General features: G+C 37.9%; 1 protein-coding gene across 2 annotated transcripts in view; it reads left to right on the forward strand.

Moving 5' to 3' along the window:
- Positions 1-22231, forward strand: part of dennd4c (DENN/MADD domain containing 4C) — a 46291-nt gene that overhangs the window by 1426 nt on the left and 22634 nt on the right. For both annotated transcript variants that reach the window (XM_023295138.3, XM_023295140.3), the window contains exons 2-4: positions 14767-15077; positions 20715-20967; positions 21050-21119. In XM_023295138.3, the coding sequence (XP_023150906.2) occupies positions 14779-15077; positions 20715-20967; positions 21050-21119 (622 nt within the window). In that variant the 5' untranslated portion in view covers positions 14767-14778. The remainder of the gene's footprint in view (positions 1-14766; positions 15078-20714; positions 20968-21049; positions 21120-22231) is intronic.

Genomic DNA, 22231 nt, shown 5'->3' on the forward strand with positions numbered 1-22231 from the left:
GTAAATTGGAGTGGCAACGGGTTGTTGAAGGGCTCTGCAGTTGCTTTGGCAAAAGCCAAAATATGGATATTTATAAAGTTACTTGTGAAATTTTAGAATAATGTTTACCCACTTTCAACATGCATTGGATGGCAATACCTGAATAACTATTAAAGGTAATTAAAAAAACATGCCCCAACTGAACAAAAAAGTCATGTTTTGGTCTATATACTTGTGCTGGTTTTCCCAGGACTTCCACTTCAGCTGTCACCTCCAGGTCAGTGCGTCGCTTATGTTGTAGATGAATTTTTAACTCCTTGCATCACTTTCACTTCAGGCGTGGGCAGTTTTTTCATATCTTAATTCCTTCCTTCCTTGCCGTCAAACTGTATAAGACCATATTTGCAAGAAAAAGGTGGCACAAAATGATGGATTTTGTAAAGATATTCATTTTATTTTCAGTTTTCCATCAGTGAAAGCAACAAGCTTCAAACAAACTTCTGTTTAATTCTTGGAGCTGTAAATTACAAATAAACGAAATAGACACTGTTGTGAGCAAAAAATATGTCCTGTTTAGTTTGAGAATAGCTAGCTCATATAACTTTTAAAAGGCAAAATAACTCCCTCCCTACAAGTCTAAATCAGTCAAAAGTGATGGATCGTTTTTTAGTTTGGTGAATATTTGTCTAGCAGGTGCAAACATTTAGTTTCTATACAAAGACGAACATGTAGTATTTAACTAGTCTTCCTTTAGTTGTAGTTTAACAGTTTGACATGTTACCTTCTTTCACTGCAACTTACTTGCAGTAAATAGTGCACATAGCTTCATTCATGTTCAAACGTATCAGCTAACCAGAATCCAAAATATGTAGTTGTACCAACTCCACAACTTTTCGAACTCAGCTGCCTCTTCTGCTAGTTGTCTGTATTTGGATGAGGGATGCAAATTCTAAACAATTTCCTTAACTGAGAGCCGACAGCCTTATCATTCAATAATCAATTAGTCAATAATAGGAAACAAAGCCAGTAACCATTGTATGGCTTAATTCTGGTCACGTGACATAGCTTGATCATCTTTCTCAACCAATTGGCATATTTGTATTAAGCGACATCACAGCACCGTACTTCTGCTGGCTAAAAGCATGCAAACTCTGGTCGTAGCCATTAAGCGTCACAGGAGACTTTCTCATGGTGGCACTTTACTCACTAAACTCCCACAATGCTCTCTGCTTGCCAATATGGAACTAACTAGTGGGCACTCCCTTGGGTCACTACAGCTTTAAACAGAAAGAGGCCCCACCTTGTGGAACAACCAGGTACTACAGCTAATCTACAATGCATTTTGTAACATGCATGACCTCTTCTTCTGCCTTATCGCTCAATACATTTTGAATTAGTTGAATTATTAACAGCAATTCGTCGATTAATGATAAAGATCCCTTTCCTTGCATTTTGCACTTAAGGGAAGCTTCAGCTTCATTATGAGTTTATAGAGAACTGCCACTTAAAACGAGATAGATAGATAGATAGATAGATAGATAGATAGATAGATAGATAGATAGATAGATACTTTATTAATCTCATGGAAAATTCAAGTGTGCTCAGCCTCTCCACTTTTTGAAATGTTTCAACAGCGAATTTGTCAAGTGTCAGCAACACAGTAGCATCTCAGGATGTAGTGTCTGATTCAAGGCCGCCTCAGCTGCCCTGATCTTCTTTCTAACCATTTCTTCCACTGTCAGATTTTGCTTCTACCATATTTCTACCTGATGACCCATGAGATAACTGCAAATTTTTTGACGCCGCATTGCCGGTTCCTGTACTTGTGAGGCCACTTGTAACAGTTCAGTGCGTTTTTTCAAGCTGCATGTTTGCTTGTCTTGAGACATATTAACTCCAGATAGTCATTTCCAGCCAAAGAGCAACAGCAGAGATCTTGTAAACCAGCCAAAACCCTTCTCAGGTAACCTATTTCCCTCCTCTAACCCTTGTACTTTGCTGCTGATGTGTTTTTGAAGTTTTCTGTTAGTAGGCCCCAGGTCTGGGTTGGTATAAGCCCAGCTGGTTAGTGAGGGTAATGAGTTTGCCCTCTGTCTTTTCTCTTAGAGTGGAAAGAATGCTTTCTGTCCACCAGGCTGTCACGCTTCAAGAGGGAGGCAGTCTTGTGACGTTTCTGCTGAACCCTAGCCTCACCGCTCTCAGCTAACCTCCCCAAGTTGTTTGAAATTGTAAAAAGTCATATTTCACAGAAAACTTATATTTAACATCTTTGCCAGTGTCCTTGTATTATCCTGTTCTGTCTGGAAAGTCTGCTGCCATTGCTGGCTGAGCAGGCGACATCTGCTTTTGACAGAGTTCAGTTTAAGTGTGTCACATTGTCTGAAAAACACACCTGCGTCTCAGATCACATGCTCAGACCTTTACACAGTGTAACTACAAACCCACAAGTGATCCAGGAACAAAAAAAAAATCATTTTTTCTGCTTCGGTCATTAGGATTTGTGCCACCTCGCCCATGATTGGCTTTAGTCACTCCCGTTGGCTTTGATGTTATCTTGGCAAAGCTTCTAACAAGAATCTACTGCTGTTGGATTAGAAAGCTGAAGAGATAAACCACTAGAGTCTGTCATTTTGTTGAAACAGCTGAAGAGTTAGTTGATGAAGGACATGTTTTGTAATTATGTATATAGCATTTTTTGGTTGCAATATAAGATATTTTGTTTGTTCAAGTTTCACCTTTTAAAATATAAAGTCAGTGTTGTAGTTGCGTTACAAAAAGCTCGATTATATCTAACAGCCATCGCCCAAAGGATCAAATAAAATAGCCTGTAGCAAAACTAACAAACACTATCTGTCCTGTCTGTTATCAGTGTGATTTGGCAATCTGATACCTATTCTGAGAAGCTTGTTGACAGCTATCGATACCCGTAAATGGAATGGGGTTTTATTTACGTGTTTATGTATAAAAACAGCTGCCAGGCTTAAGCAAACTTGACGGAGAAGCAGAGTTCACTATGGGTCTTTGGCTTTGTTCAGGCTGTGCAGAACAAGGGACATGCTGTTACCATACGGATATAATAATGACAGACTATCACACGGGCTTATCTGGGGCCCAAAAGCAGACAGACTGTGAATGCTTCACCTGTCACACACTCTGAATAGCAAATATTGAATGGTTAAATACGGTTCCTGCCTCTATCAGCTGCACTTGAGGATGTTTTTGTCAGAATAAAAGCCAAAGCCTCAGCGTTATGATCTGAACTTGGCTCAGTCAGCCAAAGCCGGGCTATTGCTCTCAACGCAACACATTAATTAGCACTGTGAGGTATTTACAGACCACACTTTAACAGCCAACTATGCATACTCTTGCTCGCGCCATACGAATTCAATCAGACTGCAACTTCTCTCGCCTCAAACTAGAGTTCCACCCCAGAAAGAGCACCGAGGTTTTTCCTGTGGTCGTCACCTTGTAAAATGGAGGTTTCATCACCTCATTGGCACCTTGTATTCAGTCTGGCCTCCACCACTGACAGCATGCTGCGATGACAGGTGGAAGGGAGGGCCACTTTGCGCTTCCTCTAAAGCCCAGAGCTACAGAGTGCCACTTGGAGCGAACGTTGGTGCTGCAGAAGCTCACACGGCACGGCTCAGCGGCTGCCACTGGACCTGAAAGCGGAGTGTGTCGTCAGAGGCTGTTGTAGCTGAAATAAGATTACCTGCACCAGTTTCCTGCTTTGGCTGTTTTGTTAAATGAGCAGCTTTGTACACTCATCTCTGCTCAACCATCTTTAATGTGCTTGAAATTTGAATAGCATAAAGTATGAATAGTTATAAAGGTATTTTAGCTTGGTAAATTAAGTACTTTCTGTAATTTTTTTTTTTTTTAAAAACCCACTTGTGGCATGTTTTTTTCCCACATTGAAATTTGAGGCTATATTTGAGTGACAATATTTCTGGAACTATTAAAGATAAAAGCCTGAAATTATCGCTGTTATTTTTCACCAGTGATTCAGGATCTACCATGCTGGAAAAGTAGATCAAATACTCTCTGATTATGGGTAAGTTGAACAATGAGAAAAACTTACACTTAAAAGTCCCAATTTTGATGACACAATAACATAAAATTGATAATGCAGTAGTCAGTGATATTTTTTCAAGCATATGTATCTGCATGTCACAATATTAAAAAACAAAGAGAATAGTTTTTACTATGAAATACATGGTCACAAAATGAAAACAAATGTATTTTCTTTTAACTTTCTTGAAGCAGATAAGAAAAGATATTGCTAGATGAGAAAAATAGACAATATAACCTTTTTTTAATGGGCATATTCTTCCATTTTCTGACCCCATATGAAATAATTATTTTCTTAGATAAATTTGGAGAAAAAATTTGAAACTCCAGAACTCTGTTCTCCTTGGATTAGGCTGTGTAGCAACGTTTTTGTCATCAAGTATTTTACAATAAAATGTATTTTGTATGTTTTGTGTAGTGTCATTGTGAACTATAACTAAATGGTTTAGAAAATATCACTAGTTAATTTTTGCATTATGATTTTTTTTATTTATGTGCTCAAAGATGGAACTTTTCATGACGTCTTCGATCTTTTCATATTTCATCTCACCCACAATCAGATTATTTGGTCTTACTTGTCCAGTATTGCAGATTCTGAATCAGTGACATAATGAGAATTAACAGTTAAAATGTCAGGCTTTTAGTTTTAATAGTTCCTGAGATTTTCTTGCTCTAACATACCCTCAAATTTAAATGTCGGGAAAAAAAACATGCTGAAAGTAGGTCAATTCTTGAGAAATTATTTTCCTGCAAAGTATTTGACATGTCAGTCTGAAAACTATACATACGACTTTAAATATTCATAGTTTTTGATTTTAAAAGTTTCAAGCAAATCAGAGATGGTCAAGTAGAAGCCCCCTGATAATCTGAGATAAAATCACCCAACATTTATCATGACAGAAGCGTTGGTATGAAGGATCAGGCAACAGTCAGTTGTAATTACTACATCTGTACACGCTTGTGATGTTGCGTCTCATTTCCATTTGCAGTGTTTAAGGTATGATGCTTGACAGTTGTGTTTGTGCATCATACTCAGCAGCTGTTTCAGGCGAGCTGTTAGTGGAAGCACATGGCTGGACTCCTGCTGAAATAACCGAGACAGACGCAGCACTGTCTTTTGTCCAGCATTACACACACAGACTTGTGAATGCACACACACTAGACAGCTCTTTCACCCCTGGGGAACGAGCCTCCAGGCTCTTTTGTGTTAAGGGATGAGATCATTGTGGGGCAGACCATGGGGGGATGGAGTAAGGGGTTCCACCCGGTGCACTTAAATAGGGAAATCTGTGTTTCTACATCTGTTTGCCACTTTCTGTTCATTTCACGATGCCTCCTATATTTGTGTTTTTCGATCTTTGAGACAGGGGAGCACGCCAGGTGAATGTAGTTAACACCTTCTCTTGTACACAGACATGTGAGAAGTAGGACCTTCCCACTTTTATTTATGGCAACTTGAGAGTTTTCCTCAGCCCTCAGGCAGCACAGACAACCTTTGGCACATTTGAAAGCAAGTTAAGACCAGCGCCGCCGCAGAGAAACCAAACTTGTGCTGAAAGTAATGTCCCAGTTAGGATTTCATGACTAAATGTGTAAAATGTGTCATATGTTCAAGATGAAACTCTGATAACGAGATATCTGAAATGGCAGATATTTTTGTCATGATAAGTGTCACTGACCTGCTGTAAAATGTTAATATGTTCCTCTATACTGCTAGTTACTGATTTCTAAAACAATAGCCTGTTGTACTGGAGGCAGTGATACATTTTGTTGTATTCCATTACACCTTATCTAGTCTTATCTTAAAATAATCTAGAGAGGCCTCCTTCCTCTGTGTGTCTGTGTAAATGATCCCAGGGTTGTAGCTTGAAAGTTCTGATTATATTACAAACAAGTATTTTCTTTTCTCCACACCAGCTGAACTAAAACTCTCTACTGACTGATGACACTGCAGTTGCTGTAGTCAAATTCCCAAAAATTACACTGACAAAAATGTCTTACTAACTTAACTGAATCCCCTTTTTGACATGCATTTGAAATATACAGTGATTGGAATATATATATTTTTTCATATTTAGAGTTTTGCACAGCTTAAAATTAGGGTTTCTATGTGGATTTATGGACTTATAGTGGTTGTGTTGGATATGAAGATATGCAGGTATTAATGGAAAGAAGACATTGTGCTCCAAGAGTGCATGCATGACAGAAGAGTGCGTACAAATCTGTGAGGTAATTGCATCATTCAAGTTCTCAGGTGGTTAAGCTTGGGTAAAGAAAAGCCACAAGTTTTTACATTTTAGAAGCTTGAAGCTCCCCGTGGTGTTTTTAGTATTTTGTGGGCCAAATATCTAAATAATTGCTTGGTAATTCCTTTTGTCTAATTGTAGGGCTGCACAATTGAATAAATATCATTATGATTTTGACTGTGTTAACATTTAAAATCCATGCACTGCTCATAAAAAGCTCTACTCAAAGAAAACAGCTGAAGTAGATGAAAGTGCTTGGTTTTAACTTGGATTAATCTGACATTAGAATGCCTTATTTAACTATTCTCAACCAAATTTTTGGTCACAGTCCTGCCTGTATTGCTGCTAAAACTGTGGACAGTTTCAAGTTAGCATGTCCCATAGCCTGCGTGGGAGACGTTTAGGGAACATTGACATTCGTGTGTATTAATAAGTTCAGTTGAGGCGTTTTGAGTACAATCTAATTATTATTTTGCCTCCAGGAGTTGCACTAAATTCATTTGGAGCTTATTTTGATGCAAAGATTTGTAAATTTGTAGCACATGGAAGTGAAAGCGATGTTTATTGATTAGCATTTTGGACATAATCAGGAAGCACTAGATAAGAAATTAACCCTTGTGTTGCCCTACGGGTCAAATTGACCCATTTTAAACGTTGAAAATGTGGAAAAAAATATATTTCCACAGTAAAACTTCTGATGTCCGCATTTTCAACATTTTTGGGAAATTTTTGAATTTTTTTTGGTGGGAGAAAAGAAATGTTTAAAAAATGTTTCTAAAGAACATTCACAATTTTTTGTGAGTGTTTTTAAAGAAAACATTAACCGTTTTACTGATACATATGTAATCACTTTAGAGATTTTTACAAATTTTTTGAAAATATTTACGAGTTTTCTTGCCAAATTTGTTTGACTTTTTAAAATAAGATTTTTAAGGGAAACTCTTAAGGAATTTTTTTCGGAATTTTCTTCCTGAAGGTTTTGTAAATTTTCAGACATTTGGGGAATTGTTTTGCTGAATTTTCGGATTTTTTTTCAGACAAGGAAGCAATATTTTTTGGTTCCCATAAATGAAGACAACAGGAGGGTTAAAAATGCTGGAGTTTCTGGGTAACCTGTCAGAATAAGAGTCCTCTAAAGCTTCATAGTATTTTTTTCGTTCTGGCTTGTAGTGACCCTGCTCTCAGACAAAGAGCACGACACTCGATCATCAGGGCTGTAGACGAGCAGAGGAACAGGTTTTTAAAGAGTGCAGGGCGGGGCAGAGCACAACCTTCAGAGGCGGAGGCTCAGATTACAACACAAGACTTTAATATAGTGGAGATGTAATGGACTGGCTCCTCTGCCAGTTTGATGCAGTCGTTTTTTCCATTTTACTCAAGAAGAAACTGCAAAATTCTCCCCTTGTGTTTGACAGGTTTTGCTGAATTTCTTACCTGTTACAAGAGCAGAAACTCCTCAATGTTATGCTGACTTGTGTTTACGCTGGTTTTAAAGCTTTTAAGTCTAATCCCCGTCAGCACCTCCATTTATGGCCACTGCCATGTTTTCTTTACCCACCAGACATAAAAGTACAATAAAACAGGGCTTTCCTGCCATTTTATTTGCTGTACATCTAAAGCCGAAGCTGTTTTGCTTCTGTGTCCTTTTGAGCGTGACTGTGGACTACAGAAAGCACGTCAGCTACACTAAATGTACCCTTGAAAGACTCGGAGATCAATTTCCTCAGCTGGAGTAACACGAGTCGCAGCTCAGGGTCGCGCAGCCTGGCATTGTTGGCGCTTGGTTGCTATGGCAGCGTCAATGTTTGTCTGTCATGGGCTGTCACAAAGAGATATTTGTATGGTTGTGTGGTGGAGGTGCAGGGACTGGGAGATGGTTGTAGCTTTAGAACCGTGTCTGCAGTTGTGGGTACACCTCACGTGAAACTGCGGCTACTTGGCCTTTCTGGAAAACGTGATTACTCATATTAAAGGTAGTAATTCTGGCCTGATAGCACCCAAATACCAGCAATACTATATTAAATTTTTCAATAAAGATATTTGTTAGCGTATAGTGCTGTATTCAGTTCCAGTTTCAATTGCTGCCTTTTCAAAATATTGGGTCATCCCTCTGCTGTCTCTGTTTTCTACTTTAGACTAGGAAAAGATATGGCAATAATGAACGCCCTTGTGTTCATTGGAAAGACCGTGCAGTGTCAATACTAGTGTTGCTTTCGGCAACGAAAATTATGACGAAACATCGTCGTCAACGGACCTTTATCACCTGACGAAAATGAGACAAGATGAAATAATTTCGTCTCGTCTCGTTTTGGTCAACGAAAATGAAGAGACATTTCAGCAGAGTTTTTATTTTGTAAACCGAATTTCGTCTCGTTTTTATTTGTCAACAATATTGTATTATATATTTTATTATAGTTATCGTCGCATAACCACCATTTACGTTTCGTCTCATCTCGTTTTCATCAAGTGATAAAGGTTCGTTGACGACGATATTTCTTCATAATTTTCATTGACTAAAGCAACACTAGTCAATACATCATATTCCAATGTATTTAGATCAACCCGCAAACAAAAGTAGTATTAAAATGGTGCACTGGCGCTATCACTAATGCGTACATCTGATGTGGAAACACTTTTAAACACCAAAGTTGGTATTTGTGGTTGTGTACATGTGGAAAATAACAGCAGTAACGTGATCACTTTTCCCTAAAAGTTCTGACAGCAATCATAGTAGGTTGGAGCTAGTAACATTGCACTACCACTTTCAATAGTCTCAACTGGATGCCATCACATTGCATGAGTTGTGTGAATCAATCTAAGGAAATTTTTTCCACCTTTCAACAGCAGTGGTAGCTCAAAAACATCACAGATGGCACCAAAGATGCAGCTTGCATGCCAATATATAGCACAAAAGGCTCTACTCGTTCACTTTGCACCACAATTTCACATCTGTTTCAAGCAGAAAGTCTTGCAACCTATATAGGTGAGATTATCCCTTTGATGCGCAGTGCGGGTCAGGAAATACCCATTTTCCATTGAGTTTGGGTCACTTTTGACCCATTTTGTGCATCAAAGGGTTAAAGACACTCACCAATAATGAATGTAGTCCAATTTTTGACCAAATGTCAACAGGTGCTGAAGTTTAAATTGTTGCTTCCAGCTGTTTGTAGGAGTCTTTCCTTTGAGTTTAAGTACCTGCAGCATCAAACACGATTCATACAAGCGTCTCCAAGGCAAGAGAGTTGCGCACATTTACAGAAATCTCTTCGTTAATTGCTTATAACTCGAAATTATCCAGACATGGAGACAGCATCGATCAGAATACACAGCAGGTCACGTTATGCTTTACTTCACCAGAAATAGACGAGCTGTGACACAGTTTATCAACTACAATTAAATTATTTGTTGTTTCTGTTTTCTGAACATTAGTGTATTATTATGCATTTTGTCACTTGATATATGTCCAATCTGTGCAATCTCTCCATCACTGCAGTGTCTGAATGAAGCTGTGATGAACAGGAAAAGTGACCTATGTCTCTAAACCAATACTTTATCACATATGTCACGTGTGAATGGGCTTCAGAATCGGATTTTGGAAAGGTGGGGGTGTGTTTAATATTCTCTGTGAAGCAAATATTGTTTCATATGGCAGCACTGAAGCCCCAATCTGGCTGCCCAGGATACCATTTGTTTTCGTTTTTCTTTTTATCTGTTAGCATTGCTTTGTTCCCTGCTGTGACACTTCATGGTGATCTGTGGCCATGCTGTCAGGAAGCTGTATGAGTCACGGCCTTGATGTTTTAAAAAGCAGAGCCATTAAGTCCAGAAAATACTGCTTACCTTTGACCTTCTAATACAAGAGAATCAGGCTTAAAATCAATCCTGTTGCCATGAAGAGTTATTAAATGTTGAGCATTTGGTGATGCCAAGGCCTGATCTAATATTTTCTATACATTACTACTGCTCTTATAGTATATGCACTTTCATTAAAGAAGATACAAATATTTATTTACAGACATGTAAAGCAGGTTTAAAAAGTTAATGATAAAAATTACCTTATTGCACATAGTGGCCAGTTGATCCATACAGTATGAGCAAAAAAGCTGCTGAATTCTGATTTAACGTCTAACTGATACTTGGCTGTAGTGGGAATTGACACATCATACTTGTTTTAATAAAATTGCTGACAAACTGGTGCAGGACAGGAGCATAATACATAAATGAACTTCTGACAATATTTGTTTGACTTATAGGGCGCTCGGAACTTACAACTTAGAATATTTCATGCCATGCTAAACTAAATGTCATATACTGAACACTTCAGTAAGAATGCTTTTACACCACAGTTAAAGAGCCAGATACTTCCCTCAGCAGTTGGTGAAGACCAAAAACAAAGCTAAAAGTCCTTCATTTAGTCACATAGACAGAAGCTTGACTCCAAATGCTGGTTTGTGGCATGTCTGCTGGATGTGTGCAAATCATTTTACACTTTTTGCATTATCAGATTTCAAGGTTTCATTTTTGTTTTTTGTTTTTTTACAGCTTGTTTGGCTTCCCCAAAGTGACCCAAAAAACAGTTTTTGTACTTCATACTATTGTAAATTCAGTCAACCTTATATACTCATGATTAGCTCAAGTTGCACCACTTTTGAATATACGTAAATATTAGCATTAGCAGCCAAACAGCCAGAAATTTCCCTAAGGAGTTGGTGGAGAAAAAAAAACGGAGCAGGAAGCAATTCTGTCACATGGATGGAAACTTGACTCCAAACTTGACATTCAGCAGATGTGTTGCAGCATATCTGCTAGATATAAATGAGAAATTTCTTGCTGTTTGTTATGTCATCTTATTGGGTTTCATTGCTGCATTTACAGCATGTTTTGCGTCCCGAGAATGGTCAAAAAAATCAGTTAATGTATCTCAGACTGCTGTAAATTCAATTACTATCTTACATGCTGCACATATCCCCTTATCTATAATGGCACTTGTGAATTAAAAACTGAGCTAAAAGTGCTGCATTTTGTCACAAAAACTGGGTGGAAACTTCACTCAAAACAAATGCTAATATTGCGGCATAATCACTTAATGTAACCAAGCAACTTTTTGCTCTCGCAATATCAACGTTAAAGGGTTTCATTGTTGTGTTTACAGCTTAATCTGTTTTCCGAAAGTGGCCTAAATCAGTTAATGGAGTTCAGACTACTGTAAATTCAGTTACTTGCTCATATGCCATTGACCAGCTCGTCTGTGTGACTTACACATTTGAATCTGCAGTCACTGCTTGGACCACCAGAGTACATTTGTTGGGAGCACATTTAACAGTGCCGTTTGTTTCGAGCAGATACGGTCTGAAAACAACATTTTGTTTCTGAGTCGGGTTTTGACCAGTGAGACGTAACCATGGATACAGTGCAGTAAATCTCTTCAGAGCAATAAGTCTTAGCTCTGTGTCTCTAGATTGCTGCTATGCATCATCGTAAAATCAGAGCTGGAGCCAGTTGAAACTGATGTGATTTTTAAGGCAAAAGAGACGGACAGGATTCTTCATTGTGTTGTGAAAAACCCCATCTGTGATCTTTTGAGTTTGTTTGAATTTATTTACTAGAGCAAATGAAGACACAAGTTTCAAAGATATTTTTTTTTAAATTAGTAAAGCTCCTGTAAAGAAACCAACATAAAGACGTAAAGTAAGATTACTCCCTTCACCCGTTGAGCTGGATTTGTCTTGAGTCACCTGCAGATCCATTCCCCCTCCATTCATGCACTTTTATTCCTGTTTTTGTTCGTGGAATGTTCAAGTAATTTACATCTCTGCTTGGATATGACAGAAGACTATGTAGATGTTGCTGCTCGAGGCCTGTGTTTACTCAATTAATCTCTGTGTTGTTTTATTGGAGTCTTTTCCTGGCATTGTAAGGAGAAAAAAAGGCCAAATTCTGGGCAAATATCCAAATATCATTCTTGAAAGGTACTGAGGCTGTGAAGTTGGCAGTGTACATGACACAAATCAATTCTGGCATGCTTAGCGTGTGGATAATGAGGCGTATCCTGGTGAAAAAGAATGAAACATCACTTAAAATATGTCACACGCATACCATTGTTGTATGAGAATATAGATTGCCAACAAAAAACAATGGAAGATGTAGAAAGTATGTTGTGTGTGTGGAAAGTTTGTCAGCTGTTTTCAGTCTTGCTCTAGATCAATTATTTCCTCTCCCAGGCAGGTCAGTCTGCCTCCTGCTGCTTCAACAAGAAGATGTAACCTTTACAGTCCTGTGTGCTGCACACAAATACACCAGTGACACAGCTAGAAATGGCTTCACTTGTAGTCTTTTAGATATTCCTCACCTTCAGCGTCACCTTTTCAAAAATGCCTGCACTGTAGCGTCACAGTTATATGATGTAACTCTTGCAAAATGTTATCATCTTGATATGTAGAAGTGCACAGTAGAAACTAGAAAACTACAATGCACTGTATGGGTTTGCTTAATAAAATCCAGTGCTGCGTCTGCTCGCTGTGGCGTGCTATTTTTTTATTCCCCTTGCCACAGCTGACTCAGTACTGGAAAAAAGTTACTTCCTGCGTCGGTCCTAAAGGCTCTTTGAAGAGGATGTGCTCGCTTTAAATTACTCTTTCTTCTTTGGCAACCGTCTGCTCTGCCGTCTTTCTTTTGGTCATGTTTGATCAGTCAGTTGTCCCTTCACATGCCAAATTTTAATGATTAATAACAGTTTTCAGATATAGGATATTTCAGTTAGTAGTATACACTGAAAAACTGTCTTCTGAGTTTGTGTAACTACTTGATAAAAGTTGGCCTGTTGAAGTGACAAATAAGACATGAATTTCACTTCAGGATGGAATCAATAAAATAGTCAGTTTAAGTCATATTTTTAGTGCGTGTACAACCAGTTTGCATGTTCTGTGCAGTTTCTGTATTTAACCCTCATGTGTTCTTAACATCCTGTATGCTCCCCTTCTCCTCAGGGTCAACTGAACTACGGGAGCCCAGCAGGCAGGTGTTGGTGGCGGATGTTGATGAGAAAATCAATTTTCATTAAAACAAATCGACATTAAGTACAAAGTCGAATTAATCGATAAAGTCGATTTATTGCCCAGCCCTTCCCACAAGGTTCATAACCCACAAAAATAATAAGAATAAAATATAATGATAGATGCAAAACAAAAATATGAAGAACATAAATTAGCACATGTAAAACAGTATGCCAGTGTGTGTGCGTATGGACTTTACAAATGTATTTGTCACATGTGCAGCATACAGTATTTGTTTTACAGTTTTTTATCACCTGGGTGTCTGAAAAACTCAGATCTATGACCTGCTGGGTACAGAAAACTAAAAACTGCACTCATGGTTTCAACAACGAGAGAAGTGGTGGTGATGTCTTTGTAGACAATGTATTACTTTTTCTCATTTTGTGGTCATTTTAGGAGAAGTAATCGAAATTCAATTTGAAAAGGGTCATTTAGGAGGTTTTCTCTGCTATTAAACATAGCGACAGGGTCATTTTTGACCCTAAGCCAACATGAGGGTTAATTATGAAAGAATCAAGTGAAAAATGCAACAGTTATTGGATGCATTGCTTAGATTTTAAAACATTTGATACATAACAGCTTAAAGCAAAATATGGCTGAACCCAACCATGAAAGCGAATATCAATGTTTTCTATTATTCAAGCCAAATTTGAGATCATGGGTGTTGACATATTACCATATGGTACCATATTACAATACTATATAGTATACCACAAAGATATTAATATGTCAAATGCAGTATGCTTAAAATACCAGGAAGTCTTATTGCATCAGGTGGGATTTTGTCCTCACAGCTATGTCACAGATGACGGCTTACTTTGCATCACAGATTGTGACAGTCAAAGTTTAAGGTGCAGTAACATAAAGAAGTAATATGTCTAATTGTATCCATACTGCATGAAACAATACGTACTTTGTAAGGGTAGCTGCAGTACATACCTTAAGTAGAAAGCAAAGTATGCAATTTGGAATGCAACCCGTGTCTCAAACGTTTTATAGACTTTGGTGTCGACTTGATTTGTGCTCAGTGACATTTCTGAGCATTCCTCCACGCTCAGCGACTCGTCCTTGACTCTGCAGCCACCAGAGCTTTAACTCGCTCAACATGTTTGGAGCAGTGCGGTGATATACAATGACAAGAGTGTTTGTGAATGTCAGCAGATCCAGTCCCTTCATTACCCCTTGTGTTTTCCTCGGTTTGTTTGCTTCGTTGTGGCGCAGCACTCTTAAAGGATCCTTTTATTTCCATGGCCACAGTATTATTTAGCATTCTATGTATGCTCGCATGTGGAGTCCATCCCACTGTCCCAAAGTGAGATCTGGGAGCTCTTCAGTGCACTTCACGGCTTTATCTATTAGACAGATTCGCTCCAGGCTGTATTAAAGTAATTCCAAATAATCTCTGTTTTCTTCAGATACGCCCAGCCATGATCGAGGACAAGGGTCACCGTGTGACCGACTACTTTGTGGTGGCCGGACTGACAGACAAGTCCACGCCCCTCGAGCAAGACCTTTCAGATACCAAGTCCAGCGGGCCCAAAGCTCCCATCACTGACGTAGCCGTCATTAACAGGTCGGCAGGAGAAACGGTGCCTGAGGGCTTCACTTGCATCGATAGCACCTACAGCGGCCAGCAGGCAAACCTTAATCATGGCAGTCTTAAGAGCCCCGAGCTGTTCCTTTGCTACAAGAGGGGTCGAGGGAAACCTCCACTCATTGACATTGGGTGAGTCTGCGATTTTTTTACGTCTAAGTGTAAACTGTAATGTAGTTCCGAGATAAAAATTTGTAAAATCTTACATGCAAGAAAGACGACTGATTGGAAAGCAAATGATAAAAATCCTGGTGTTATTACAAATATCCATAGGATTATTCAAAAAGGTTAGAAATTTACAGCGCAAGAAATTCTTCTGCCTCATTGTGATAAAATGCATTAGAGATTTCAAGCCACTGTTACAACAATAATGTGGAACCTAACTCTTGTCCTGATGAACTATTTTGCATACAGAATAAAGATGTTATGCCTTTATTTACCGCTGCAGTTATACTTGCACTTTTGTGATGCAAAGGTTGCCTCACCACAAGAAATTATCTACATTTTTTGCTCAATTTCAAGGTATCTATGCTTCCGGAGGTCAAAAATGTAAGACAGTTCCATAGAAATATCAACCACCTGCAATTTTACAATTTTACAGGCTGCTACATGTGATTTCAGATGCGTAGATGGCACGGCTCTTGAAATGCCTGCATGCATTGTGTCAGCTTTCCAGACACAGATTTCTGCATATATGTCAAACAGATCATTGTCTGTTAAAACTCTGGCCAGGATCAATGCATTCTAATGTGCAGAGAATTTTTTGAGGTAGAACTGGAAGCTCAAAGACAAACATTTCCTTTCAAATCAGACTAGTTCTTTCATTAATTTCTCTTGTTTCTGTCATTTTGTGCCCCATTCATGTAATTTTGTGTCTTTGTCGTGCCTTGTTTTGCCCACCCCCCCATCAATTTTTGAGCCAATAATGTGTCTCAAGCAGTCAGTTATCACTTTTGACTTGACTTTTCTTGAGTCCTCAGTGCATTTACATCATCCTGAGATTCTAATTCACAAATTCATTCATTATGTGCTTGTATTTGTGTTGTAGTTCACATCAACAGGGCTGCAGGGTTGCATGCTAGTCTGAAAATGTTGTTAACCAGAACAGATGACTGGTTGTGCTATTAATCTGTTAAGGCTGTTGGTACTAAACTGGAGCTTCTTTTAAGTTAGACAGAGTTAACTTGATTCAGTCATACAGTTAACATGGAATTTAGCTTTATTTTAGGCAATTCTTTTCACTGTTAGATTCAGATTGTCAGATTGGTTCTGATGGAAGCAGGCTGAAAGAAAAAACATCATTAGTTACAAAAATCGATCTCCAACGTGTCATCAGGCAGACAGATTGCTGCTTTGCATGTCCTTTTGATGAAGGAATTATGATTTTATCACTTAATCGGCTAGCGTTTCCCAGTTGAATTTTGCGTGAAAAAAATAAAAACAGTATAAACATCATATGAGTGTGAGGAAGGTTACCTGAACTACGTTCTTTAGAAAGTTCAGAAATGTCAGAAAAAGGCTGTTTCAGGTCATCCATGTCTTTGTTGGGTTTGCCTGCATCACTTCATTAGTTCAGTTTGTCGTGCTCAGTTCAGCTTTGATGGCACGTCAACACACTTAGGAAGTAGGTGTATTGACATCCACTTGGCCTGATTTCATCATGGAGTTCTCCATCTCAGCCACACCTCTCTGCTCATGTCTGATTTTCCTGCTTCCTTCTATTATCTTATAAAAGGGAACTCCATCATGATTTACTTTACGCTGTCGTGTAAAATTAAACCTGCTGCTGCTCTGACTTCAACACAGGGGAGCCAGAATTATAAGCTGCATTTCACGGCTAATGTTTTGTGTCTGTTGAGTGAATGAATTAGAAGTATCACATGCAGAAGAGCTTCATTGACAACAGTGACACAACAGCCTGTTGTATTCGACTCACACACCTAAGTCTTTGTCTACAGCCTGTTTATGCTTCCCGCTAACAAACGGGAGTTTCCAGTTTCATGAGATTCACTCTGTGAAAGATTCGCCTCTGCAAAGCCAAGACTTCTTCAGATATTCTGCTTCCCATCGGAGTGTAATTGTGCTTGTTCTGTCATGAATTTGGCTCATTTTATGTGTTATTGATGAGATTCCCTTCTGCTAAATGTAGTTTTAAATTCTCAGAGCTGCCGCTGGTGCACTGAGCATAAACAGAGGATTATATGTCGAGTCATGTTTCCTTTAAGAGATTGTGCAATCCGACTTAGCATGCTAATAGATCTATAGGGTGGAAAAAAGTAGAACTTGCATAGCTGCGTAAGTAGTTAACGGCTTGTTATTCAGCCTCATTAGCTGTGTCGCTAATTTCACCAGCCGTTCTTCTCTTCTCTTCTGTATTGCTGCAGAGAGAGATAATATTGATGCACAATTCATGACTGTGGTCTGTTATTAATAAGCAATACAATAATACTGATTGTTTTAATAAAAGTACCACAAGTAGGTGTACACATTACATATTTTTTGCTATCCTCCCCATCAGTTGACAACTCTTAAACCTGCTACTCGTTTTTTTTCCGCTTAAAGAATAAATTTAAATCAAAACGTGATTCATTTATCGTTCCTTCTGCCACCTCCGCTGTCTGTGAAGCTTTCCCAGCCCGAGGCTCCGGAGCGACACAACTCGCTGTGCCCATTAGGACACTGTTTTTTTGTTTCCTAACTGAGAATTTGTTGGCAACTCTTCTCCTGGCCTCTTTATGTCTGTCCTGCACTCTTTTCAGAATAAATTGAGTGTTTCAGGACTATTATATCTACAGCGGCTGCCTTGAAGCCTGCCCAGGATTACAAAATATGTGTTTTAGTCTCAGTTTGAAGAAGCTAGCGGCAGACAGAGTTTTTTTTTTTTTTTTTTTTTGGCCTCCCACGTGGCATTGTGCAGAAGGAAAAGGAGGACATGGAGCCCTTGAGTCATGCAAAGAATAAAAAAAAAAATCCAACACAGTGGAGCACTGGTTACTTTCCTGACTGCAGCTTTTTAGGTGTGTGACATTCCTCAGTAGGACAAACATGGAAACAGAAACAGGTAACGCACAAACTGCAAAGTCTGTCACTACAGTCAGTGTTTGTTTTGTGCTTGGCTGGATATGAGAATCGCTTTAATGTCTGGGATTTGATTGAGTCAGCCGGTAAATAAGTCTGAATCATGTCACCCATTGAAGACGGAGTTCTTGGGAAACTTCAAGAAGAAAGTCAGTGGTGCCGACCGCATATTTAGTACCAGAGATTATCCTCACCAGAGAATTAAAGTTAATCTTTCCTTACAAATGGGTACTACTTCTATTATTTTACTTTTACCAATATGGCTTATCAGTCCGGTACTTTCAGAGTATTCTCATACTTTTTGATTGTTTTTGCTTGTTTGTTTTGTTATTTAAAGAGAAAAAAAACTAAACAAATTAAGAACAGAATAATGTTGGTTGATTTTCTCATGCGTACTGTGTATAAATTTAAATTTATATAGACGCTAATGGACGTTATCAGAGGTTTTACTCACCAAGTAAAACGCTATGCAGTGTGTTCATTAAGCTGTCCAGCCTTATATAGGAATTAAAAGCTCCACCTTGAACATATATTAGGTAAATATCAGTACAGTGTGCTGATGAAACCTGTTTCATTCTTTACTTTTGAGTATTGTCAAAAACATGCATGTTTTTGACAATATTTTTACTTTTTCCCAAATCTGAATGTGGATTAAGTTACTCAATTTTGTCACATTGTTGTAAATTAATTAACACTAATCTTGAGAATCTCTAGAAATATTAAGGAACACAGTCTGGCAGTTTAAGCATCATAGAAGTATTAATCTTAATGAAAGGGAGTAGAGTTTGCCTTTTAATGTTTTCTTACAACTTGAATGACTTAAATCTGCATTAATCAATAACGTGATTGATCTGTGCAGCAAAAAATAAATAAAAAATTCAAATGTATCTTACTTTTTCAGCAACACTTGTCAGATATATACAGATAGTGTAGTAATACTGTATTTATTAATTTTTCATTCTTCATTCTTGTATATGTTGTTCATATTGTTATAATTATTATCATTGCTGTACATATGGTTAGTGTTGCTTTGAAAGATGTTTGCTGCTGTAACACTGGAAATTTCCCCTGGTGTGGGGAGTAATAAAGGATTATCTTATCTTATTGTGATTAGCTGAACACAATGGAGCAGTTAGACACTGAAAACGGAGACATTTGAGGTTGGTGAAGCCAAAAACAAGCTGAAAAGACAGTGAATATTGGACTTAAATTCATCTTGTTGCCTAAACAGAATTCCTAATGAATGCTAATGTTTGTAGCTTTAAAACGATTTAGCCATATTTACTTAATAAGATTGTAAATATAGTGTATTATTGTGTTTTTATAGCTTGTTGTGTGAAATTCAAGTTACCCAAAAATTACTTAATGCAGTTTTAAAGCACAATGCCATGGTGTTCAATGAAAATACTTAATTATGTTGTATTTTGTACTGTGTTTAAACTACACAGCGTTATGTTTTCTTTGCCAAGACTTCATATTGTAATTAAGTCTATGTACGTCAAGGGCGTTTTTGTCACGTTTTTACTCCCTATGGCCTCATTTTTCACTGGAAAATAAAGTCCAGCTTCTCTATGGAAACAGTACAAGTATGGCAAGAAGTAGAGAGAATTTTAAAAAATTCTTTTGTGCACTCTTTCACAGTTAAAATGCCATAAATAAAAAAAAATGGAAAAAATAAATTTAATCTGTTTTATTATTTATTTTATACAAATGAAAAAAATGAAATCAGTGTTAACACATTTTTTCCAAATGACCACAGGTGTTGCCAATACTGGAAAAAATGTCAAATATATTTAAGAAATTATTTTAAAATGACACCGAATGAAGTGATTTTGAAATATCACATTCTTAAGCTTGGATTTAGTTAATTTTCATTACAGAATTCTTAAGTCGCACACAATTGGTTCAAAAATCACTGGAAAATTAGTGTTTTTTTTTTTTTTTTTTTACAATTTCTGGTTCTTTTCAATGGTGTAATTTGGGCGGTGTTAAAATAATATAGATCTATGAGATGTCTTTTTAACCCACCTGTTAGTTTCAGCATTCAGAGGGTGTGCTTATTTTTCTAAAATGAAAAAAAAAGTTTTCCTTTCATTTTTGTTGTCATCAGAGCTCATTCCCACATGTTTAGCACAAACTTTCCATTTTTCTGCTGCATGACATAAATCAACAATGTGAAATCATCCATGTTTTATCAAAGCTTCTGCATTCTGTTGCCTGCATCCAGGCAGGAGTCATAACTCAGTGCATAGCTGAGGGAAATATAAGCTAGACAGCCATGAATTTGCCTCTGGAAGCCTTCACTTTAGTCTGTTCAGCTCATTATTGTGAACGGCACCTTCACCGTCAGGAATACTGAAAAGTTTCACAGTTTGCTGCAGTGGTGGTGGAGCGCTTTCTTGGCTTTTCTGTTCAGCTGCCTGTCACAAATTCCTCAAGTCTCCTCATGTTTTTGGACTGTAAACTATTGCATCATTAGAATGCAAGTTATTTTCCCTTTGGCAGTGAAGCTTGTTTAACAGATTCCAGGACAGCACTCTGTCTGAGCCGCTTTCCTAAACATTTTAAACAGTTTGTAGTTTAGATTTAGTTCTGCGGACTTATTAATCTTTACTCGTTATAAGGACACAAAAGGTTTCATGTCACATCAGGTCTCAATCTGACATTTTTGCTGTTTGTTGTTTTTCTCAGGGTGCTCTACGAGGGTAAGGAGCGTCTGATCCAGGGATGCGAGGTCATCCAGGCTACGCCGTACGGCCGATGCGCCAACGTCAACAACAGCTCTGCGACGTCACAGCGCATCTTCATCACCTTCCGCCGGGCGCCACCCGTCCAGCCTCAGAACTCGCTGGCAGTGACGGACATTTGCGTCATCGTCACCAGCAAGGGCGAAACACCACCGCATACCTTCTGTAAGGTGGACAAGAACCTCAACTGTGGCATGGTAAGTCTGAATTTTAGCCAACCGGCACTTTAGCATCATAAACTCTGAAAGTGTGAGTGTAACCTTGTGGTAAATTTTTCAGTGGGGCTCCAGCGTGTTCCTGTGTTACAAGAAATCAGTGTCTTCAGCAAATTCCATCAGCTATAAAGCTGGTGAGTAAAAGTCAGATAAGTTTTCCCACGCATATTTTGTATTTTGCTCAAAATGTCACCGCATCTGCTGAGCAGTGTTGACTCTTTGTGTCTTTCTGCCATTATTTAATTCCATTATCTGTACTTGGTTCATCAGCTTTTACCTCTGCTGCCTTTGAGATGAATCATGTTTGATGGCTCATTTTCTGCAATTAGTCTGTCTGGTGCCAGAGTTTCTTGCAAGAGCTGTTACCTTAGTGAATATATCTTTCAAACTACAGCGTGTCCTTTTATTAAAAACAGACTAGTGCTTGAAGGACAACATTCACTGACAGTTAAGATCAAGATCAATGTTTAGTCTGACAGTGCACAAAAAATAATGATGCATCAGAATCAAAGTTGAGCTTAAAAACTGACTCCTCCCAGGCTGACGATCTAAAAATATATTTTATTATATGAAAAATAAATCTTTTTTGTGTGATTTTTCATGTAAAACAAAAGTGACATCATGTAAGCAAACTGGTATTTAAAGGATTGATCAGGACTGATGTTGGTTCAACAATCTAGCTTTGTGAAGGTAAATAAGAAATATTTTTTTCATTTATTTTTTTAATTTTTTGACCAGGACTTTTTGTCTTTAAAGTCTGAAGTGTCAGTTTAAAAAACTGACACTGCACAAAAAATAATAATGCAACAGAATCGGTGTTGTTGCTAATTATTGACACGTCCCAGGCCGTGATTATCAAAATCTACTTACCACTTATTATGTGGAAAACATATAATTTTTTCCTGTTTTTTCCATATAAAACAACAGTGACATAATGTAAACAAACTGATACGAAAAAAGGTTCAAATCTTGAAATGAATTAATATTTAGTCATAATGTTGATGATTGATGTTGGTTAAAAAATCTCACTCAGTGAAAGTGGAAAATAATATTATTTTGAAATAATTTAATGCCAGGATTTTATGACAAGGGTATTTTCACCCTTCAGATCCTAAATGTGAGTATTTAAAAAACATAAAGAAATCTGACGCTGCCCAAAAAATGTAACCTGAGGGTTGCTGACTGTGATAATCAAGAACAAATTTATCAATTACCACTTATTGTATGGAAGCTAGATCTTGTTTGT

Source organism: Amphiprion ocellaris, chromosome 23 (genome assembly GCF_022539595.1).
Source record: "Amphiprion ocellaris isolate individual 3 ecotype Okinawa chromosome 23, ASM2253959v1, whole genome shotgun sequence".
In the NCBI taxonomy this organism is placed as follows: domain Eukaryota; kingdom Metazoa; phylum Chordata; class Actinopteri; family Pomacentridae; genus Amphiprion; species Amphiprion ocellaris.